Source organism: Pyrus communis, chromosome 3 (genome assembly GCF_963583255.1).
Source record: "Pyrus communis chromosome 3, drPyrComm1.1, whole genome shotgun sequence".
Classification (NCBI taxonomy): Eukaryota; Viridiplantae; Streptophyta; class Magnoliopsida; order Rosales; family Rosaceae; genus Pyrus; species Pyrus communis.
This window is the reverse complement of record NC_084805.1, coordinates 7,346,509-7,371,308: the sequence shown is the minus strand read 5'-3', so window position 1 is coordinate 7,371,308 and position 24,800 is coordinate 7,346,509. Positions and strand designations below refer to the sequence as shown.

At 37.9% G+C, this 24,800-nt stretch overlaps 2 protein-coding genes across 2 annotated transcripts; one reads left to right on the top strand and one right to left on the bottom strand.

The window, feature by feature from the left end:
- Positions 1 to 3,669: 3,669 nt before the first annotated feature.
- LOC137728133 (uncharacterized) lies at positions 3,670 to 4,353 on the bottom strand. Its single transcript, XM_068467010.1, has 2 exons — positions 4,233 to 4,353; positions 3,670 to 4,151 (listed from the first exon to the last, which is right to left on the bottom strand). The coding sequence occupies exons 1-2, from the start codon at positions 4,351 to 4,353 to the stop codon at positions 3,670 to 3,672; spliced, it is 603 nt and encodes a 200-aa protein (XP_068323111.1).
- Positions 4,354 to 8,099: 3,746 nt separating this feature from the next.
- LOC137727357 (putative polyol transporter 1) lies at positions 8,100 to 11,405 on the top strand. The gene is made up of 3 exons (XM_068466222.1): positions 8,100 to 8,409; positions 8,681 to 9,027; positions 10,096 to 11,405. Exons 1-3 carry the CDS (start codon positions 8,259 to 8,261, stop codon positions 11,215 to 11,217), a joined length of 1,620 nt encoding a protein of 539 aa, XP_068322323.1. The 5' UTR covers positions 8,100 to 8,258; the 3' UTR covers positions 11,218 to 11,405.
- Positions 11,406 to 24,800: the final 13,395 nt, after the last annotated feature.

The following is a 24,800-nucleotide window of genomic DNA, read 5'->3' as shown; positions in this document are numbered from 1 at the left end:
ACTCATCGAAATCGAAATAGCACGTCTCTTGGAAACAGGTAAATCTCATACTTTCTCTTTCTCTCGCATACTTCTTTTACCAAGGTTCGGGGGTACAAAGGAATTTCTTTGGGACTTCCTATTTTTCTTCCGTCGAGTCCCCTTGCCATTTGCAAGAGAACTGCCATTAATCCTTGGCCCAAAGATAAATGGATCCAAGTTAAACGGATCAGATACCATGGAGTGTGCAGATACACTTCCTGAGAAAACCTCCGCTGCAAACGATGCTGTCTCCTCCAGCCCTACCTTCGGTGTACTCTTAGTCGCAAATATCTTTAGAGGTTTAGGTGTATCACTTTCCACTCCATCAACTTGACAATCCATACATTCAGTTTGGAACCCAATAGCTTCCCTCGGCAAAGTTGGTAACCATGGTCCAATATCCCCACTACCATGATCATCAAGAGACATATTCAGATCAGGTACAATGTTCCCAACGTGATCGCTTAACCCCCTTGCCTTGTGCTCAATCACCACTTCATCCATATGATCATCCAAATCCTCTGTTGGCAGCACAGTCATAATCCAACCCCCTCAGCATCAAGCCCAAACCTTCTCCCTGTAGGTCGGATGTAATCCTTCTTGAACACGTCATCTAGAAACCACCTCCCATAAGGCTTATCCCTATCATCCATCTGAGTACCATCATAACGCTCATATTGATCTTCAACATAGTTCATCATACCGCAAAGGAAGCATGTTAACGGCAGTTTCTCCTACCTAGCATCATATTCAACACTGAGCCTTCCAGTTGTACGGTCACATACCATCGTAATGGCTTCCTCACATCCGTTTGCACCCTAACACGTAGGATGCTGCCAAACTGCTCCTCCTTTCTACTTTGATCAGTAAGAACGTATTCCCCTAGAAGGTTCTCCAAAAACTTTCCCATGGGACGTGTCATATAACATAGGGGTAGAACCTTAAACTGAACCCAGAATTCTTGGAAAAATAATGGGATCCTAGCAGGATATGCCAAATTGTCTGCCTTTTTAAGAACCAGCAAATACTGCTTGTTATATAACCATGGTCCTCCTCGCAAGATTGTATTTCACTCCTGCATGGAATTGAACCCAAAAGCAAATTTATTGTCTTCTAAATGAGTCACTACTGCATTTGCTTCTAGGTGCCACAGGTTTCTCATCTGCCTCATAAAACCTTCTTTGTTCAATGGTTTAGATGAGAGAACCCTACCTACTAAAAATATACGGGACGACTTCAGAGCCGAAGACTCCCTCTTACCCACCACAATGACCTCCTTTTCTACCTTTGTTATAGCAAACCTGGCTACAAATTTCGACATCATGTCCTCCATTGACATCAATCCGTGTACCACCCAGCCCCAACTTCGAGAGCCAACCCTGAAGCACCGCACAGAGAAACGCCCAATAATTCCCCACACCATGTATCAGACAAGAGCCACACTCCTCAATCACAAGCCCCCCAACGCTACCTATCAGTGATCAGCAGCCGAAAAAACCTTGAAACCCTAGATTTCCGATGGTCTCCAATTGCTCTCCTAGGGTTCGTGAGAAACCTAAAGAACCTTTTTAATTCATTTTTAGCAAATATGATCTTTAAGGGGCTACGTAGGAAATAGCCATTTCAAATCATCATACATCATTGCAAGATTACAAGAAGAGCCGAAAGTTCAAATAAGAAAGTAAATACCATTTCTCAAATTAAATAATGCCGATGCTCGACTTATGAGACATTGGGATTTGGGATATTCAAGAAACCCTTTTTTTTTAACCCTAAGTAACAATTTAAATATTTTGGTAGGTTTTCATAACAGTAAATTATAATATGATGAATGTTGTCGTGCTTACAACCAAAACTAGTGTGGTAGGTTCATAAACTTGAGCACTGAACAAAATTAAGATAAAAATTTGTTATCTTCTGCCCAAGAGTAAATTATAATATGATGAATGTTATCGTGCTTACAACCAAAACTAGTGTGTTAGGCTCATAAACTTGAACACTGAACAAAATCAAGATAAAAATTTTGTTATCTTCTGCCCATATATTTGATGCGGTCGATGCCTTATAAGATTACATGAACTGAATCTGTGACCTTGTAAAATAATGTCTCATTGAGCTGCCAACTGTTGTTCAAGCATCACACTTGCCACAAGCCCCTTAAATAATACTCAACTTGCCACATGAAAACAAAAGGAGCATTAATTAATAAAGAAAAAAGAATGGGGGAAAGTTGTGATAAAAGGCAAGGTGTCCCTCAACCGATATTAAAAGATTCTTTAGATTTTGATAGATCAGACCGCCTTTGATGACCCAAGAAAATTGAGAAGTTTACAAGGAAAATCAATCCAAAGTTCCCATCCCCCTTTTGTCCTTATCTTTCTCATTGACTTGTTTCACTTATATATTGATATAAAATTACGAGAAGAAAAGGAGAAAATAATTGTGGAAGGGACGGAAACTATTTTGTGGAAACCATTTCGCAAAACGAATTCATGATGAACTATTTCGTTCCTTGGGGCTTAAGGTTTCCTATAATTATACTGTATCAAAATTTATGTAAAAAAATACACACGAATTTTTCCTTTGACCATATATAAAACTCTAGTTATGTCCTTTTTTACCATAACAAGCCATTTATTTCCTTGAGGTTGCATATGAGAAATATTAAATCCAATTTGGTTTATGTTTTGGTCGTTTCTGAATTAATTTTGTAACTGAGTTACTCAATGTGAGTTGTGGTCAAAATAAGACTGCTATGATTTGGCTAGGTTTAGCTTTAACTTGTTAATTGACAAAAGGTCATTGCTCCTTTATCTTTAGTAGGCTCTTTATACCAAAGGGACTCATAAAGCAAATGACTTGTAATGGTCAAGATATAGTTAAGAATCATGTAACAAATGATGGTTCTTTTGCAAAGGATTTGACATTTAGCTCGTGCAAAGTAGATTTGGGCTGGAAAATTATTTTCCATAGAGTTTTGGTTTTTGGGTTCACATGGTTTGTATATTATATGAAGCGATTCCTACGCATCATTTTTTAAATACGGTACACTCTCTCTTAATTTCGGCTTTAATGATTGTGTGATCGTTCAATCATTCAATCTAATGACTAAAGAATAAAGATTGTACATGAAGGAGAGAAGGTTTGCAAAAATCATTTCATTTATATACACTATTTTTATTGCATTTTTTGTGGTTGAATTTTATTACATTTCAAAAATGTTGTTGGTGACCAACAGCTTTTGTACTTACCCTTCTAACGTTGAAATCCAAATTCTGATTTCTCCCTTTCTCCTTGTGGCTAGTGCTTAATCTGCATTTTTACTGAGAATCTCGTTCCCTACCTTAATATTAACTATTGAGAGGGAAAGAATGTGAGTTTGGATTCACAGGTCAAGGGGTGTTTTGATATAGATGCCTCAATTTTGAATTTTTTGAATCAAACATTCATAGCTTTTAAACTTTTGATCAAACATTTTCCTTTACTACAGTGGTGGAAAAGTGTTAAATTCTTGCAGGAAGGTGTGGTTCGAACCCCGTTAATGGCTAATCTAACATCTAAATCATTGTACTAAAAAAAAAAAAAAACATTTTTCTACTAATTTTTAATTATAAAATTATTTTTATTATATTTAATTTACCAATTAGTTCACATGTTAATATCACAAACTGACACACCCCTCTTGAAGTTCTGAGTCTGGCGAGGCCCGAGCGATGCTTGACTTTTACCCTTGTCATCTTTCTTCTGATTGCCACCTTTTTCTTCCTCATCACTGTCGCTCGACATATTCTCTGAGTCCTCAATCCTCAACAATATCTCGTAGAAATCCTGGTAGGACTCACAGTGAGTAGTAGTCGCCATAGAACGCCACCTCTTCCTGGTGCCCAAACGGAAACGACGGAGCATCTCTGCTGGATTACCAGCAACGTCAGGATGGTAGCGGGATAGATCAGTAAACTTGCGATAGTACTCATTAGCCGTCATCTTCCGCTGTTTCAGTTCGGTGAACTCCTGCTTCTTCCGATCAATGTACTCAGGGGGCACATACCTCATCTTGAACAAATCCGTAAAAACATTCCAATCAGTCCTCTGAGCTGGAGTCAACCTACGAAGCTCCTGCTCCCACCAAGCTGCAGACTCCGTATCCAGAAACCATGAGGTCGTCTCGACCCACCTCTCCATAGGAAGGTTCCCCTGATTGTGCAACACACGGAAAGTCTTCTCAATGTGCTCTAACCATCGCTCTGCGCCCTCGTGACCCTCACTATCTTTGAACTTATCCAATTTCAGATTGTACATAGTCTCCAGAGGAGTCCTCTGGGGAGGGCGCATCACAGACTGAAGGGCTGTAGCAATAACTTCCCCCAACTGAGCAACATCGGGGAAGCTAGACTCAGAAGAACGACGTGGTTCCCGACGAGGCGGCATAATTCTGACAGAAGACACCAAAACCATTAGAATACTCACAAGGACACAGGACTGCCAAACCTGGCTCTGATACCAAATTGTCACATCCCGACCCGGGGGGCACCACTTCCCGAGCCCGCTCCACCACCGTAGCACGATATTGTCCGCTTTGGGCCTCAACCACGCCCTCACAGTTTTGTTTCTGGGAACTCACACGAGAACTTCCCGATGGGTCACCCATCCTGGGAATGCTCTCGCGCGCTACTCGCTTAACTTTGGAGTTCCCATGGAACCCGAAGCCAGTGAGCTCCCAAAAGGCCTCGTGCTAGGTAGGGATGGGAATATACATTTAAGGATCACCCCTGGGCGATGTGGGATGTCACACTAAAGCCACTACAAACATCTCATCTTATCCTATCATAATTCGTTTGAAAATAAAATTTTTTAACTCAAACAAATTTTTTTTTAATTCTAAAAATACATCAAATATCCTATTAAAATACAATTATGAGATATAACATGCACATATATTAAATATAACGTACCAATCATTTGGTACGTATTGGTACATTATATAAATTTAATTTGGGTACATATTAGTATTATTTTGGTACGTTAGAAAATATTACTTTGGTACATTATGCAATTCTTTATTTGGTATGTACCAAGTTATTAGCGCGTTATGTTATCGTTATTTTGGTACGTACAAAGTTATTGGTACATTGTATTATCCTTATTTTAATTATAAAAGAACTTTTTTTTTAATCTGTATAAAATGTTGAGTTAAAAATTAAAAAAAAAAAAAATTATATCCATCCAATTAATCTCCATCCCATATAATTGAATCCTTAAATTGAGGAAGGAATGAGATCAATAAAAATAGCAATAAATAAAATAATACTAGCATATGGACACACACAAAGTGCATGTGAATTTTTTTATTTTTGTTTTTGAAATAGAAGGAGAGTGGATGAGAGTGTGAGAGCGGGAAGTTCTTTCTTCTTCTTTTTTTTTTGCTTTTTTTTTTTTTAATTAGAGATATGTTAGGATTACATGTAGGGTGAGGCTTAAAAAAAAGAGCAAAATTTGGTTGTGTGAAATTATATTTCTACCCATATTTCTTATTCATATTCTATTTTAATTAGAGAGTTAAACTTGTAATTTCATAGGTCTCGGTTGACAACGAGTGTTTTATTAATTAGTATAGATTATTGAGTGCATTTTTGATATGGAAATGAATTTAAAATTTAAAAGAAAAAAAAAACTTAAGTTAAGAATATACGTTGAATTGTGAAAGCACTTTAATTAAAAATTAAAAAGTAACAAATGTTTAGTCTATAAATAGCTAAAATGAGGCATCTAATTCTAATTTTCTAAAATAAAAATGAAATTATCTAACAGCACAAAGTTTTTAAGCACAAAAGTGACGGTTAAGTAAATAACCCAAAAATGAGAGGATCTATATTCTTTTTATCCTTTACGGTAAGTGAGGATATGTTTATTCATATACCTGAAAACATAAACAAATTCATTAGAAGAACGTGATGTCAAATTCATTCAAGTGGCAGTTAGGTTTTAACCCAGAAGCATATTTTCTACTCTAACTCTTCTTGGTTAAATTTTTGGTCCGAGATCATTAAACAATGAATTTAGGATTTTTAAAGTAACTTTTTCTTAAAAAAATTATGTGGACTATCCTAATTTAATTTTATGAACATTTTAACTTAAAAATATTTAGATTCCGATAAATATTAAAAAATTACTAAACCGACACCATGAAACTTGTGGAACACTATGAAGAATATGAAATACATGAAAGAATGTTTTTTAATTATTTTAGCCGTTGGATTTAAATTTGAACAGTTAGATTTTTTTTTATTTACCGTTAGATTTGATCATATTAGATTTTAACCGTTTAATTCAATGAATTTCTAAATATAAAATTAAAAAAAATACACATATATAGTGAGCCAACCCACTAACCCGGGACGAATTATAGTTTGAATTTGTTTTAAAAAAGAGTTTTGGGTTAAAACTCATATTTGACCTAAAGGTTGAAGTAAATTAGGGTTAGTTTATAACCTAAAATTTGAGTTTTACTCCAAAGTTGGAGTAGCTGAAGGAAGAAATTGAGAGTAATCATATTAGATGGGACATATTCTGGCATTTCCGTAAATAATGCCCGTGTTCCACATTATACCCTATATAATTTTAATTTGAATTTATGCCTTCTTGAACACCAAAATGCCTAGTGTTTCCCCCTACAGTTAATTCTATTGAGTCAGATGGATTGAAGATTGTACGTGTGCCACTTTCAAAGTAAATTTGTCATGTCATTTTATCAATTTCTTCCGTCCGACTTTATTTTTCATTCCTTTCGAACATGTTTAATTACTTGATAAGAGTACGAGAAGGGACGGTAAGGAGAAGAAATGCATATGAGATAAATAACTTTCTTTCATTATTTTATGATTATTTTTTAAGTGTGTCTTATCGGCCACTTAGTACTACGGTCTAACGATATTTTTCTTCATTTTTAAGTGAAAAGTCTTATGTTCGATTCTCGTTAAAGGTAAATTTGAATCATATTATTGTTAGCCTATGAATAAAAATGACACACATTTCTTGCAAAATCATTCATAAATACATCTAAATAACACGTCTCAATAACAAAAACGCACTATTGATTGCCGTTAAATGAACATATTAAATTTTGAAGGTTGTGTAATAAAATTAAATCAAACTCATTTGCCGATAATCCATAAATTGGGAAGCACAAGCTAATTAAAATACACTCGACTTGGAATAGCCTGACAAAGAAAGCTATTAATTAATTGGGAGGGAGAATCTGGAGTTGGATCATTTAATTATTTAATCAAACATATTTTGTAATAAATTACATGAAGTGACCCAATGTTAAGGGCGTGGATTGCAGTTCCCTAATAAACAAATAAGATGTGGGAGGTCTTGGGTTCGAGACTTTAAGCTGGTGAGTCTGCTTGACTGTGGTCACGGGCAGAGTGAAATGCATAACTGTGGTCACGGGCAGAGTGAAATGCATAATCGTGGCTTACCACCAGTTGTCCCTTTTTTAAAAAAAAAAATAAAAAAAAGAAATATTTTGTAATAATTACTTGATCAAATATAACCTAACATACTAACTAAAAAATGGGAGCATTTTTGTTCATCATATTAAATTTTGGTGTATGCTTACCATATACCTAATCCTCTGCCACGTGTTATTTCATAAATAAAAAAGATAAAAATCCTTCTTGATGAACGGCCAGGAACATATAGACACGTCAAGACATCATATTTAGAGCAAAGTAAGAGGTTACACATGCCAAAAGAAAAATCAAAACTTCACAATTACAGAATCATCATATTTAGAGCAAAACCAGGGGTTCTTTTTACTTAACAACCTTGTATTATATTGAAAATATAATGTTTCTACATTATTAATTTGGTTTAGTAATGCAAATATATAATTTAGTAACAGAATCGGTTACAGCTGTCTTCGTTGCACCTTACGCATCTAATTGGTTGAAATTTTCACCATGCAGTGACAATGAAACACACTGGACCCAAAGATTGATGCAAGGGGACTCTCTACTGGTCTTACGGATGTGAAAATTATGTCCAACTTTTTGGTCTATTTAAACACTATTAGCTCCAACTCAACACTTGCACAGCCACTGGTATTTCTGCTATATCTCCTACTTACTTATATCCACACAAATCTCTCTCCTCCTTTCTTCTCTAAATTACACTTCTGCAACAAGAGACCCTTTTGCTAAGCAGTTGTCCAGTCTCAATCCCTCTCCAGGAAGATGGCTGACCGGACAACTAACAATAATACAGTCTCCAGCCAACCTCAAAAAACCATTGAAGACTTTGATCCCCCACAGAAGCCCAAAAGAAACAAGTATGCCTTTGCTTGTGCTATTTTGGCTTCGATGACTTCAATCTTGCTGGGTTATGGTAAGTAAATATGCTTCAAACTTTATTTTATGAAGCAATAGTTGAGCTGGAGAGAGTGTTCGAACTCAGACCTAAATTTGATGAATAATCCTAACCAACGTAGCTACAATAATAGTACATAATCTTAAACCGCATAATTTTGATGTGCCCTTTCAGTGTTTCATGCATTACAGAAATTAATGGAGGCTAATTAATGCTATTTCCAAAAGCATGGGAAGCACTTTTTTACTTGGAAACAAAGTACACGTGTTGATGTTGGTTTTATCTACAGATATTGGTGTGATGAGTGGAGCTGCAATCTACATCAGAGAGGACCTCAAAATCTCCGACGTGGAAGTCGAGGTCCTCCTCGGTATTCTCAACCTCTATTCACTCATAGGCTCCGCCGCCGCAGGCAGAACTTCAGATTGGGTCGGCCGCCGGTACACCATAGTCCTCGCCGGAGCCATCTTCTTCGTCGGAGCTCTCCTCATGGGATTCGCCACCAACTACGCCTTCCTCATGTTCGGCCGATTTGTTGCCGGAATCGGCGTCGGCTACGCCCTCATGATTGCTCCGGTGTACACCGCCGAGGTCTCTCCCGCGTCGTCACGTGGGTTCCTGACGTCCTTCCCAGAGGTTTGTTTTGTTTGTTTCTGAGGTTGTTAAATATCCCTTTCGTATATCAAGATAATCTTGGACATCAATTAGAATTACTTTCGGATTGGATCCAAGTCCAACTACCCAATTACACCCTTTCTTTGGAATTCCAATTACACTTTATTTTACTTTTAAATTTTAATGTAACCCAAAGCATTTTTGCCTACTAGGCACCAGGCTGGCATGTTAGCTAACTTTTTTGCCTATTAGGCACCTGCCTGTTAGGTTAGCTAATCTTGGATATTCTGTCGCATCTAGCATCACCCTTTTTCAAAAAAGAAATTTAATCATCATCCGTTATATATTATATGTTGTTTATAAAATAGTCTAACCAGATGCTCTCTCGCATTTAGCATCACCCTTTTCCAAAATGTTGTGACCGACTGTATTCTTTCAAAAAAGCAGATATTGCCCACTTTACAAACAAGCAAGAGCTACGAAGACAAAGTTTATCTTTTTTCCGTGCACTATTTTTGGTCTCTGGATAAAAGTAAAAATAAAAATAATTAAAAAGGAGAAAACAGTGTCCGGAATTTGTTTTTAAAGTGATGAAAAATTATTTCCATGCGCTCTTTTTAACGTTTTATATAATCTTTGGTAATTTTAATTATTAAATTAAATAAATCAAACGAAAACTATAAATAAGAATAAACAAAGATTTGTTAAGGGCGAGTATGCGTTATAATTTCCCTCGGATCATTTATTAAAGGCTACAAAGAGTATGGTAAACGTTTGACTCTTGACTTAAGTGTGTGTATTGTAAATTGTTATCCCATTACCCCTTTTCTTTTGTATTTTTCTAACAATGGTATGACAAAGAAATAATATTTTCAAGAAAGTTACTTCTTACTACCAATTTACCTAGCTTTTTAACAACGGCAGTGCAACTTAGAACCTTCAACAAAATAAAAACTTAGAGCGTCGCTAAGCTAAATTATCATGTACCAAAAGAATCATCATAATCCATACAAGTATGTCATCATGATTTTTTTTTCTTTTAGACCAGTGGCCCATTGTATATTAACTGAGTTGAATTTTCTTTTAAAGGTGTTCATCAATTCTGGGATATTGTTGGGCTACGTCTCCAACTATGCCTTCTCCAAGCTCCCAAAACACTTGGGGTGGCGCCTCATGCTCGGAGTCGGAGCAATCCCTTCCATTTTTCTCGCCATTGGTGTCCTAGCGATGCCGGAGTCACCTCGTTGGCTCGTCATGCAGGGACGGCTCGGCGACGCGACTCGTGTCCTCGACAAAACCTCAGACTCCAAGGAAGAATCTATGCTACGCTTAGCCGACATCAAAGAAGCCGCGGGAATCCCCGAGCACTGCACCGACGACGTCGTTCAGGTCCCTAAACGCAGCAAAGGCCAAGACGTCTGGAAAGAGCTGCTCCTCCATCCCACGCCAGCCATTCGTCATATTTTGATCTGTGCCGTCGGTATCCACTTCTTTCAACAAGCCTCGGGCATAGACGCCGTTGTTTTGTACAGCCCCACGATCTTCGAGAAGGCGGGGATCACCAACAACGATAAAAAGCTACTCTGCACCGTGGCCGTTGGATTCGTTAAGACCGTTTTCATCCTGGTCGCCACCTTTTTCGTCGACAAAGTCGGACGGCGTCCGTTGCTTCTTGCCAGCGTGGCGGGGATGATATTGTCGCTGATGGGGCTCGGCCTAGGCCTTACGATCATTGATCAGAACCACGAACGGATCATGTGGGCCGCCGCTTTGTGCATTACCATGGTTTTACTCTACGTCGCGTTCTTCTCGATCGGGATGGGCCCGATTACGTGGGTTTACAGTTCCGAGATCTTCCCGTTGAAGCTACGTGCTCAGGGGTGCAGTCTCGGAGTGGCGATGAACAGGGTGGTGAGTGGGGTCCTTTCGATGACTTTTATTTCGTTGTATGAGGCCATCACGATCGGTGGGGCCTTCTTTCTTTACGCGGCAATCGCCTCGGTGGCGTGGGTCTTCTTTTTTATTATGCTCCCCGAAACTCACGGCCGAACCCTAGAGGATATGGAGGTCTTGTTTGGCAAGTTCCACAAGTGGAGAAAAGCCAATGCACTGCTCAAGCAGAAAAAGAACGTCAGTCATGGCGACGGTAACACTAACAACGGTCAAGTACAATTAGGAACAAAAGGGCAAGTTAATGAGATTAGTGAGTGAATGTGATCGATCATGTGGTGGAATATTCTACGTAATGTGCCAAAAAAATTATTGTATGCATCGATTATATGATACACGCACGATAAAAGTATGTTCCTCCTCTTACTCTGCTCCAAAGAAGGAGAGGGCAATCGACCTTAAGAAAAAAGAAGGATCGTGTGCAATAAGAAAACAGAGTTCAGATGAAATTCCATGTGTATTTTACAAGTTTGTTCTTCAAATCTGTTTTATTTGCGACTTTTATATGTTCATCGAAAAGCAATGAGAATATAGTTTCAAATTGACCAATTTTAGCAAAAGTTAATGAATGATACTAATTAGGCTTAAATGTAGTACTGGTCTCTAATATCATATTAGTTTCATTAGTTCTTGAACAATTGAACTTAACAATTTGTTTACCATTGGTACTTTACACTAACACCGTCTATTTTTCCGTTAAATTTAGAGGTATTAGGAATTTCATCCTACGTCACTAAAAATAAATTTAAAAATTAGAAATGAGAAAGGAAAAAAAAAAACCTGAAAAACCAGATTTACACAAAAACAAAAAATTAAAAAAAAAATTTGAATACGTATGACTTTTTTTCATAGTTCAATATGTGATTTGTTAGTTGTTTAAGTTCAATCACAATTCAATCTCCTGCCAACTTTGACATCGCATTGCCTAACATTTAAAAGTTGTTAAAGTCCAACCATTTTCATTTTGTATTTTTATACTTCAAATTCATTTTGTTTAAAGTTTTTTTTTTTTTTTTTTTTTAACAAATGATATTATCTACATTAAGGGGAAGATGTGGACTTAGCCTCACAATAGGTTAGTAATAATGTGTTTTAAATTTTCCTTTGGCGAAAATTGAACCTGAGATCTCTCACTTGCAAGTGAAGAGTAATACCACTAGACCATAGTATTAAAGGGCATTTTGTTTTAAGTTTTAGATATTAATTTATAAATTTTCATTTTTTTTTGAGCTTCTTCTATTGTTTTTTGAAGTTTTAAGCTAAAGTTCTTAATATACCCTATAATTAACTGAAAAACGTTGTTAGTAAAAATGACCAATGGGACAACATAATGTTAAGTTCGATAACTAAAAAAAAATAATGGGAGAGTTTAAAGATTCAATCATGGTACTATTCACTTTACCCTTTATTTTGTCTTTATCATTAAAACTCAAAGTTTTCAAGTCTTTTTCATTAGTTTTCCTTAAATTGGAAGTTTTAACGAAAAGCCCGCGGTACTGTTCATTTTAACGAAAAACCATATTTTTACACTAAAAAGTCAATCATGGTACTATTCACTTTACCTTTTGTTTTGTCTTTATCATTAAAACTCAAAATTTTTAAACTCTTTTTATTAGTTTTCTAAGCCTACTAATTCATGAGTGATACTATTTTATTGATATATTTATGGGATAAGGATCCTCTGTATGTTTATTTCGTACAAGATTATACAAGGCTTTTGAATTCTAGCCATCCAACATATCTGAAAGGTATTTTTAAAAAGTGCTTAATTAGTAGCTCATTTGAAAAGTGCTTAAATGACTTAAAAGTATTTTTTTTTAAATTATTTTTTGTTGTAGGCCTATTTGATTGAATAATCTAGAGTTTAGAGAGAGTGGGGTTCAACAATATTGAAAGAGAAGAGAGATTGATTTAATTGTGAGGTGTGTCTGATTCATTTAATTGTGCCCTTATTTATAGTAGTAGGATAGGTAAAACATTTCCCTTTAGGATTACAACATTGAATAAGTAATCTACTCCTAATAGGAATATAAGATACATTTCCAGATTCCCTATGATTTACATAATCATATTCCTATTGTAAATATAACTGCAACATTTTTTAAACTAAATTTTAGTAAAAATAAATTTAATGTTTGAAAAAACACTTGAAGTTGCAAGAAGAATAAAATTGGTACTTTTGCGGAAGCATTTTAAATGCTTTTAAAATTTAAAAATATTTTTTAAACTGTTTTTAATCATTTAAAAACACTTCCAAACAAACGTGTATTGCACTCTCTCCATCTTTATCTTCTCTACTCTTCCTCTACCACCACTGCAATTGGCAATTGCGTGTGTCCTCCGAATCGGCTAGATGCAGCTGAGTCCCAGGTCTGAAATCCGAAATCGCACTTCCTAATATACAGCCACCAAAATACAGGAGTTTCGCCTTTAATTTTATTATTATTATTTATTTTTTTTGTTAGAATTTATTTTATTACTTTCTAATTAATTAAGTTGTAGATCAAATGCAATGGTCATGATCGAGAGTATTGCGCAGATCTGCAGGGGAAAAGTCATGCTGAGGACGTGCAAGATCACGTGGACCAATAGTATTTTTTGCACACGTAAAATATTTTTTTTTGGGAGGTCAACATTTTTGCTCAGCATAATATCTATGATGTATGCTCACCATAAACCTAATCAATTGACACATATCCTTTAACCTACTATAGTTAATTTTCATATTAAATATTATTTTTTTAATTTTGAAAAAAATTAACTAAGATTAAATGAAATGACACGTGTCAATTAATTAGGTATATGGTAAACATACATTATAATTTATAATGATGAACAAAAATGCTCTCTTTTTAAGGGGTGGGTAGAGCAAAGGGACAAAACTCCAATGATCACGTGGACCAAGTATTTTTTGCACACGTAAAATATTTCTTGGGGAAGAGCAAAGTGACGAAACTCCAATAATTGAGAAAGGGTGGCAGTTGAAAATGAAAGAGATAATTACTTAGAGATCATACTTTTTAAATCGTATGATGATTGATGGATGAATTTTCATTTTAACGATATAAAAATAAAAAAAACTATCAACCGCTATATGTTTATAAATATGACGTAAAACTGTCAACCGGAAATTTTTGACAAAACCTTGAGCATCCATTGGTTTTTTCAGGAAGAATGGGGTTCAGTGTCTTGAGATGGCAAAATCTCAGACTTTCTGCCTTGAACGTGGAAGTCGTACTCCAATATTACAGAGGCTTACCGGGAGGAAGAAGATCTTAAAACCCTTTAGCGTTTAATCTTGGTTTTAAATGCTCCTTGAATAAGGCATGTTGTTTTTGGTGTGTGAGGATGTTTTGATTATTCCATTCAAAATCTTGTTTCGGACGAATCTTTCATCATTTTCTTTGACATTAATATAAAATATTCATTCCTGTGTCGGTAACTTGAACTGCCGGTATTCGTCATTGGTTGGACGTCCCAACGTAATTACGGATGCGTATTAATTGTACAAGAAATTATATTGTTTAAGGAAAATTATATATTTTAATAGCTCGTGTCCGGCCCCTAGCTTCCTAGCTTCCTAGCTTCCTAGCTCTGCCACTGTTCTTTTGATGTTGAAGGTAGCGTAACTTATTGTCTGTCTGAGTTTTCTTTCTTTTACTATTGCGTGCATATGGCATTTTAATTTTTCTTTCTTGTACATCCAAATGGATCTCAAAGTTACTTTTATACTTATCTATTTTTTTCTTGTGCTATTTTTGCATTTTTGTTTTATCTTATGAGAAATTTACACATTTACTTGAACAGGCAGAGCCAGAATTTTATGTGTGAGAGACCCTTTCACATATTTAGGTAATTTAAACTCTTAGTATGAGATATTAGAGTAATTTGCATAAAAATTGAAAGACCTTAAATTCATTAGAGAGGACTAAAAATATTGCACAAACCCAAAAACCCAAGTATGAGGTAAAGAGTAAGCAAGACTTTTTATAAAATCTAGGCTAAAGCCAGGAATAAAAAAGAGTTTGGATTGAGAACACATTTGAATTTTATCAGTATTAGACTGATATACAGCAACAACAACATCTGTTATAGTAGCAAGAAGAAGAAAAAAGCCAGGATGGGTCAAAGACCATTTTGGTCCCTTAGTGGCTTCGCCACTACATTTGAACTCCTATGCTAACGTCTCTTCTTAGTTCCGGTTGCGGGTGGGGTTTAGGATAATAAGAGTAAAACCATTTACCTCATTGAAGTCATAGCAGTCGTTGATGTCTTCTAGCACCATGCTCTTCTTTTAGACATTATTCCTATACTAAGACCCAAACTCGGGTGTACTGTTCATGGACAGTAAAATGGTGAAAATGCCCTTACAATGTTATTCTGGCTGGCTTTTGTTTTGGCTTCTCTACAGTGAAAAGGCGTTTTTGCCTTATCGACCATCGCAGTGTCTTCTAGCATATTCCCTTTCTTTTCACTGTTTTTCCTTCGGTTGGTTTTCACTTATTTTCCTGTAATTTGACTTCGTTTGTTTTGGGTTATGTGGTTTTGGTTTCGTTTATTCTATCTCCTTTCTTCTCTATTGTTCATCTCCCAGAAACCCTTCGTTCTCCATTAGCCGTTATCGTCCAACTCTGATTTAGCTACCCTTCGTCAACTCCATCTACTTTAACTTTCTTGCATATCTTTCTCTCTAAAGCTCTAAATTCTTAGCCAAATAGAACATCGAACTCCTTGGTGGTTCCCATCTATAGTTTGAGGTCAAGAAGCACTCGGTCAACGACATACCTGACACCAAGATTTTGTAAGGTCTCAATATCGAAGAAGATTTCGTACTCTCTTTGTCAACGATGACGACCTGACGCGGATCCTGTCCCGATTTGAAGAAAATTCTTCAAGCAACTTTGAATTCACGGTGAGTCCTCTTGCCCTCTCCAGAATTTGTTTGCGATTCTCCATTATTAACACCCGTTTTCTTGCTAGAAATCAATCCTATGACTTAAGTTTGAAATGCTATGTGCTTTTTTTTTTTTTTTTTTCTTTCTAATTTTTAGCAATTTTTGTTTGGTTGTTAATTTCTTTTTAATTGCTAGCTAGTAGCTATGTGGGGTGCAATTTTTAGATATTCATTCCAATTCAAATATAACCTTCAACAAAGAGTAATGCATAGACCAAATTTGCAAACCATACAACGTGTCACTAATAAGAAATAAATACGTTAATCAGCACTTAAGTAATAATCTAATCATCAACAATCACATCATACAGTTTACAAAATTTTGTATCCCTTGCATTAGTCTTCAAGAAATTAATGGATGCATGTCTCATTCATTGCCTATATATATCAACTAAAGATTCGAAAATATGATTATTTTTTTAGTCCATGTTGACCCTAAAAACTACCAATCCAACGTGGTGCGCAAACCTAGTAATTAATAAGCTAACTACGTCCTTCAATTGTGTGCGGGGTATGCCAACTCATCGGCCGAGTTCGCCCGGGGAGTAAAATTTGTTGATGTGGCGTTGGGTGCTCTGCTAACTTCTTGATCTTGAGACTGCGACCGAGGAAGGAACACTTCTCGGCCTTCGGGTTCTAGAGCTTGAAGACAAGGCTGCTAGTTCTGCGAAGTTCAATATCCAATTGGGCTTTCAATGTGCCGAATGTAGTAACCTGTAACACTTCACTTCACCGAGAAGGCTAATGAGATGACCTCTACCAATAAGGATTTGAAAATCCTTCTCGACCAAGACTTGGATAAATAACCAGTTGACCTCGACACAGTGATATTTATCCAAACTGAAGGTACTCCGCGGTCGGCTGATTCTACGGCAACAGTGCTGTTTATCCAAACTGAAAATGTCACCAGTTGCCGTCACAGTGTTGTTTAACCAAACTGAAGATGTGTTGGCGGAAAAAAAAAAAATCTCAAGGTTGTTAAGAGGTTTCGCGTAGAGCGAGAGTTTGAGCAGGGCAGTTTGTGTGTTGAATTTGAGGGCTCGAATGATGCACTCACTCTTCTATTTATAACAATGAAACTAGTCCTGGCTGAGTTAGAACCACACTTGGATTAGGACTCCTTATCCTGATCTAACTAGGACTAAGCAAATCCTAATTCAACTAGGACTTTGAACCCACCTTCATATGAACCAGATTCATTCCCTGACTCACAGTGCCTTCAGCTTTAACACCTCTGGTGGTACAAGGATTCAACCTTCGCCTTTATCCAAATCCATCCTTCTTGCAAAATGACTCGACCGAAGCCGACTAGACAACTCCTGGTGCCTAGCTGGCCTATGATACCCCCGGAAGACCGCCGAACCAAGAGTCTCAGCCCATTTTGTTACTCTTAGCCCAAATTCTCATTTTGGGCCCAAACACTACCTCCTCGCTTCTGAGGTCTTCGACCTATAACTCTTTGGCCGAATTTCGACCTTGAAGAAGTGAAATCAGTATCTTTGGAAGACAACGAAAAGTTTCGAATATTCCATCCACTCAGGTGCATTTATGAATCACGATCACACGATCTTAATTTTGTCAAATGCTTTGCCACGTGGCGACTCCTCAGCTTACTCGTCTATCATTAATAATGACCCTTGAAATGTGCAACCATTGAAACGTCTCTACGCCATTAAATCTGCCGTCACACATAAACATGCATCCTCAAACCACGAAAACCTCGATCCCTTCACCTGGGTCTTCTGAATATCCATCATGATTATCAAATTCTTTGGTTTATTCTACCCCTTATTAAGAAAATCAAACGGTTAATCTTCATTCCAGAATGCCTACAAATACCTGGCTTTTTCCCATCCAAACTTTACGCTTTCAAAATTTTTGAATCTTTATTCCCATTTGCTCTCATAACCCAGAAGATTTCGAAACCCAGAAAACTTCCAGTCCCAGAAAATTCCCAAACCCAGAAAAATCCTTGAGTTCTTCAACAATGGCTTCCAACACTTTTATCACCAAGCTTTCTGAGGAGTGCATGATGCGAGATTTATACGCACACAAATTAAACCCTCTTTTCGTCAAATTGTAGTATATTTATAAGTAGGGATCGTTCTAGACCGGGGATTAGGAGGGATTGTTAACCACTTGGATTTGACTCAAAAACGTAAAATAACAATATGAAACACTATACTAGACTCAAAGAATGCAAAACTAAACTTTAAAACACTAAAACAAACCAAAAAAACTCAAAACAACACAAACACACTCAAATCTGCCTAAAAACCACTTTCTGGGCAGATTTGAGCACAAACACAAATTTGGACGAATTTGTGTAACAAAATGACTCAAAACTCTTATAAACACAAACTAAGACACTTTCTAACTAAATTAGACAATAAAGTAAAGGGGGATTTTAATTTGACGAATTTAAACTAAAAGAACAGATTGTAAGTAAAAGCAAAATGTAAATGTGAATGTGTGATAGAATTGAATGGAATGAAGGCTAGCTAAGGGGTTCATCTCCATACATGTTATACTTGCATAATAAAACGATTTCCAATTGCATTTCAATAAACCATGAATTCTCAACACCCCAAGTTAACCGTGATGCACTAATTAACCTTCAAATCTTCCTAACGTTATTGAATTGGATGGGTTAGCGCATACAACAATTCAAAACATTCCCCACAAGTCCCCTACATGATTGCATAATAGAGATACAAGCAAGAATCATTACGCTCTATGAAAATTATAAGTGTTGACGAGGCATTCGTTACTATGGAATACGCATGAAACTTATGCCAAGAATTCGTTTAACGCGATTGTTTATAAGCAACCTCCACTACTTGTGAATATAAGTTCGTAACTATTAGGTGAAACTCACTTATATTCTAGCGTCATATTCATGCATGAAAATTAAGCGTGCACTCTCAATAAACATACATAAATAAGTTATCAATCAAACGGTTAAACAAATTGAATCACAACTTATGAAACGCAATTAGAAGTAATCAAATCAAAATGCAAGCATAAACATATATTTCGAATTTCCTCATAACTTTGAAATCAAAGAAACACCTAAACATTCCAACAACTCAAACTTGAATTGTATGAACGTTTAGGCACTCTTCTCTTCCATTCCTCATACGTACAAAACAAAGAGTATTGAAATTAACATTGAAATCAAAGAAACACCTAAACATTCCAACAACTCAAACTTGAATTGTATGAACGTTTAGGCACTCTTCTCTTCCTCTTCGTTGTAGCACAAGGTCTAAGGATAGTTTGATGGTGTGAATGGTTTGGGGAGTGGTGAAAATGGAAGGATGGTGTTTGGATTGTAAGGGAAACTCACGGCACAAAGGGGGAAGTGTTGGTGGTATGTACAATGGAATGGAAGTGTTTATGGAATGGATGAATTTCTGGCACAAAGGCCTTATTTCTGTGGTGAATGGATCCCCTCCTTTGTGGCTGCAATGAAGGGTTATTTATAGGTGAAATGGGGGGAACATGACAGCTAGGAGGGTGGTGGAAATCTGGAATGGTGATGGGAGATGCATGTGGCTGATTTATGCATGTGATTAAAGGGTGGAAATGCATGTGCTTTGAATAAGTGGCTGCATGTGCAAGGGGACAATCTGAAAATGCATGTGAAAGCATGTGTTGGCTGCAATGATGAAATGGATGGGAGTGCATGTGGCTTAATTAATTAAAGGGAGTGCATGTGCAATGTTTTAAAGGATGGAATGCATGTGAATATGATGGAAATCTGAAATGGGAGATGGAATGGGATGTTTTGCATGTGAATTAAAGAGTGAATGCATGTGCAATGACAGCTAGGTTGAATATGCATGTGGAATGGCTGATTTATTTGAAGATGCATGTGCAATGAAGTGGAATGACAGCTAGGTTATGATGATGAATGCATGTGGCTGATTTAATTGAATAGGAAAACATGTGGATTTAATGGTTTAAAGGGTGAATGCATGTGGATGCATGTGTTGATGAATGGGATTAGGAAAGGTTTAAATGTCCTAAAACTAAAGGGAACAAGGTTCCAACACTTTGGTCTTCAATTAGGTCTTCAATTTCGTCCAACACTTTGGCTCCAAGCATAAGCTATCCATCCTTAGCCCAAAAGTGCTCCAAAAGTCTCCAAAATGCATCTTTTTGCTCCTTTAGCCCTTTGGACCTACAAACACACGAAAATAGCTTAAAGTACTAAAATAACTAAAGAAACATAACGTAAATGCACGAGAACAAGCCATTTAAGTCGCATGAATATGCTCCTATCAGTGCACCAAGTGCAAAGACTTCATCGACCGAAACGCTATCAAGACCTTACAGTTTGAAGGCGATTCAATTGTTTCCCACTAAATATTGGGACCTCTTTTCAAGGATGTTATCCCAAAAACCATTACTGAAATGCTCAAAGCTCACTGCTTGAAACCCTTGCTCCAGAGGTATGATTGGTCGAAGTGGGATTCGGCCAGGCCTCAAGGAGCTTGGCCCTCGACCACTGCATCCAAGGCAGCTTGGGTCAAACGAATGAAGAAGTTCTTTAGCACATAATGGAAGACTCTTGGCATTTATGACGTTATCAAGCTCTCAACTATTGAGATTATTATGGATCGGGAGCTTCTCACGGCAGCCCTGAGTTTTTAGTATTCGGCCACCAACACAATGGTACTCTCTCTCGGCCCCATTGGCCCGACCTTGCTTGACATATCAGCCATCCTTAGCACTTCTCCATCTGGTCTTCTAGTTGATGTCGTCCTTCCTGGGTATCAATTCGACTTAGACCTTAAAGCATTATTTGAAGAACGTGTCGTCGAAACCCTAAAAAAGAAAGACCAACAAACCTCAGAAGAAGAAGTTCAGAAGCTGCACAAGAACTTCTTTAACTATAACACTCTCATTCACCACTTTGCTAGCCGAGGTGAGTAAGACCTACAGAAGGGGGAACATGAAGCCCTCATATTCTATTGGTACAACAAATTCATTGTTTGTACCAAGTCGAATAAATGTTTGATCGAAAAAATACTAGTGGTCACACTCTAGCTCTTAGCTCGGCCATCCTCGCCAACCTCATACGTTGCTTGGCCGAAGTGACCGTCACCAAAATCGACCTACACCAAAACGACCTACTCTGGGTTTTCTAGCTTTGGCTGCAAATCTACTTTGCCACCTTGAGGCCAGAAATCCCCAGCTTGAAAACCTTTGAAGCGCTAGGTCTCCAATTAGCCTCTAGACCAGCTCATCCTCACTCGCCCGAAGAAGTCTTTAAATACTTCTTCGGCCTAGAAAATCTCTCTGACGATGAGCTCTTGATCTGCCGTCGTCAAGAGTACCATTCTTCCATCAAACTTCCATCATCGACATGGGATGAGACCGAAGATGCCGATCTTCGACAAAACTGGGAGGCGTTCATGCTAGCTCGCGACCTTCCTCTCCACTGTGATGCTTGACACGTAAGTTGGGAAGTCTACCACCCTCACTTTACTGCTGAGTAACTTCACTACCTTCAAGGATGCCTTGTGCCTGTACTCACCTCCCAATCTTTTCTAAGTCGAGAACATTTCTCTGGTTCATTAGAAAGAGAGTGTAGAGAGGCCGAGCGAGAATTTCAAGAAAGGTGCACGAAACTCCGAATTCGACCGAACATCCCTGAAACTTACAGCACTAACACTTTTGCTGAATTGTGGAATGCATACATCCAAGAATTTTTTGGCACATCAGTTGAGGATGTTATCAAAAAGATCTTCAGCGACCGTCCAAAGAAAGCTCCCGCCCCAAAATCCAAAGAAGCAGCCCAAGGTATATGTCCTTTAATTATTTCTCTCTTGCTCAAAATTTTTTATCCTAATGTGAGTTTATTTTCAGTAAGTCGTCCGACAAAGCGGGCCGACACGGCCGCGACAATTACAACAAAAAAGAAGCATGCTTCTCCAAAGAAGGCTGCAACTGTTCGAGCTTACGCGACCTCTCTTACCCTATTGGCGGCCACTATTGAACCAGTCACACCAAGCAAATGCCCTTGCCCAGAGATAGGAGCGGCTGGTAATGTTGCCCTACCCCAAAAACGCATAAAAAAGAAGGTGAAGAAAGGGGAGCGAGAGATTCTTGTGATCTCAAACCAAAAAACAGGGGCAACAACTTCTAGCGTATCTCTCCCTCCCCCTGCCATCGACATCTCAGCAAGAGAATCGTAAAATCGTCCGATGGCTCAGACGACTGAAGTTCCCCCCACTGTTCCCACCGTGGTCGAACCAGTCGTTGTTCCATTGGTCGAGGGGCCTGTAATTCCAGGGCCAATTGTTACTCCTGGGGTCGTCCCAGTAGTTGCTGCTGTTGAGAAAGTAGCCACCCTGGCCCAGAAAAACCCATCCCCAAATCCAAAAAAAAAAACCAATAATCATCGTTGAAGAAGAGGTATAACCATTTTTGTCGGTAATTTGCTATTTAATTGGATTTCTCAACTAATGAACAACCATTTTCTGTTTAAGGGGACGAGAGCGAGGAACCTTTGTTGGTGAGGTGCCCTCAACCGACTAAGCTGCCACCCATCATTCCTCAGCCGATGATCGAAACGGCTTGCCAAGTCAACTGTTGAGTATGCATGCGGGGAATGAAGTTGCACCTACTGTCGAGACGGAAGCGGCAGTAGAGACGCCGATTCATCCCCAAGACCAGAATCTCAGCATTCCTCCACAGAAGGTTACTTCGGCCTTCGTAAGAACCTTCATTACCCTTCTATTAACTTCCTACTTTAGAATTCTAAACCAAAAAGATATTAAATGTCAAGTGCCCAATTACTCATTTCATAAAAAATTCTATGCACCGAAGAGTGTTATCTATATTTCCTGGCCACCTCAGTGGCCGTCGAACGTAGATAACCTTCATTGGCCGCGGGAATTGAGAAGCAGCCTTAAACACTGGCTTGGCCATTAACCTTTAATGTACTAGAGGAGATGGCCAAAGTCTCTTCTCAGTAGGTCTAAAACAAATTCTCTCTGCTATCTTTTTACAATTTTCCTTTTTTAAAAAAAAAAAAAAATCTTTTCAAGTGCAACCTTCATGGGAAATTGAGCTCGATGCTCTCATCTCGAGTACTTCTAGAGTGGCTGGGCCATCTGGAACGTCGATCAAGCCTTCCACAACTGCGGTCGAATTTAATACCTTCGCCAAGTTGCATGAACTCCTATGCCTTTCGGCCTCGCAAGTCCTTCAATGTAAGGGCCTCGACTTCGTAGAAGGTGCCTAAACAATCTTGTAGCCGGTGGCTTGCTGAGCACCGAAAGTGTTGTCCACTTATCCAATCTCCTTGAGCGGACTCGACAGTACTTTACTACTTTTGAACGGGCTCTCCGGGCGAAGGACGACCTAAAGGCTACAAAGATTGCTCATGAAGCCAATCGGCAGGAGGTTGAGGCCATAAAAGCAAAGAAAACATGGCTGGCCAACCTCGATCATCAAATTATCGAGCTACAATGTCAAATCGTCGAACTTCAACAACAAAGGTCTGCCGTTGCTTCGGATCTCGAAAAGGATTTTGAAGCGAATAAGGCTCGACTAACAGACTTCACGGCTGGAGCAAGGCAGGGACATCAACTTCAGCTGGAAAAAAAGAACAAGGTAAGCCGAAGTCACAATAGGTGAAGTAAGGTGGTTGGAACTAAAGGCCGCTCTTGAAGCCTTCATTCCTTCGATCCCTTAGGATTTTGGCTTTAGGAAATCTTTTGTAACTTCACTTGTATGCCTTTTTTGAAAAATTAATGAAATGAACTTTTTATCCTCGCATTTCCCAAGTGACTGGATGATATTTCTTTAAAAATTTCCCATTGATTGGTAGTTTATGAATTAGACTAGTTCGGTCTTTAAGATGGTATGCCCCCTTGCCTAACATTGCGGACAATGAAAGGTCATTCCTAATTTGGCGACCATTTTCTAAATCTAGGATCTTTGATTTCTATGGGTAACATGGTTTGCCAGACTAACTCCCCTTCGCCTAATGTTTTTTGTTTGACTCGTTGATTATAGGCTCACTCGACAATTTTTTTTTCTGTGCCACTAATAAATTATAAGCATCAAGCCGAACTTCCTCTAAATCTTCTAACTCTTGTCTCATGGCCTGGTTATATTCAGCACTGAACAAACTTCTTTGCTCAATTACTCATAACGAGTTTATACTCAGCTCGACTAGTAACATCACGTTGTGCCCATAAGTCAACGTATATGGGGTCATCCTGGTTGCTGATCGAAGTGAGGTCTGATATACCCATAAAGCCTCGCTCAACTTCAAATCCCACATACCAAGCTTTTCTTTTATCATTTTCTCAAGAATGCCGATCAAAACTTTATTACTTGCTTCGGCTTGTCCATTTGCTTGTGGGTAATATGGCGTGGATTTTTCAAGTCGAATTTTCAAGTTTGTCGTATATTCTTTGAACCTATCGGCTATGAAGATTGTGCCGTTGTCAGTTATGATCGATTCTAGTATGCTGAATCTTGTCATAATATTTTTCTACGAAATTGCAAACTTCCTTGGATGTTAATTCGGCATATGACTTTGCTTCAACCCACTTAGTGAAGTAATTGGTTGCCGCAAGTATCCATGCATGTTTAGCTACCCTAGAAAATGGTGTAATTTTACTAATTACATCCATGGCCCATCCTCTAAACGGTCATGGTTTGGTGACCGAGTGGAGTAATTCGGCCGGGACTCTTTGTATAGGCCTATGAATTTGACACTGTACACATCCTTGTGTATACTCGATACAATCCTTCAATATACACAGCCAGAAATAGCTATGTCGGCAAAGCAGCCAATGCATCTTGCGTCCAGATTGATAAGCTTCACAAATTCCTTAGTGTACTTCTGCAATTGCTTGAGCAG

What these genes read in the sequence shown, in the direction of transcription:
- LOC137728133 (XM_068467010.1), bottom strand. Translation starts at nt 4,353, where the DNA reads ATGCGCCCTCCCCAGAGGACTCCTCTGGAGACTATGTACAATCTGAAA. An exon ending in GCACATTGAGAAGACTTTCC is followed by an intron (nt 4,152 to 4,232) that starts GTGTGTTGCACA and finishes CGGAGTCTGCAG; the next exon opens with CTTGGTGGGAGCAGGAGCTT.
- LOC137727357 (XM_068466222.1), top strand. Translation starts at nt 8,259, where the DNA reads ATGGCTGACCGGACAACTAACAATAATACAGTCTCCAGCCAACCTCAA. An exon ending in TTCAATCTTGCTGGGTTATG is followed by an intron (nt 8,410 to 8,680) that starts GTAAGTAAATAT and finishes TTTTATCTACAG; the next exon opens with ATATTGGTGTGATGAGTGGA. An exon ending in TCCTGACGTCCTTCCCAGAG is followed by an intron (nt 9,028 to 10,095) that starts GTTTGTTTTGTT and finishes TTTCTTTTAAAG; the next exon opens with GTGTTCATCAATTCTGGGAT.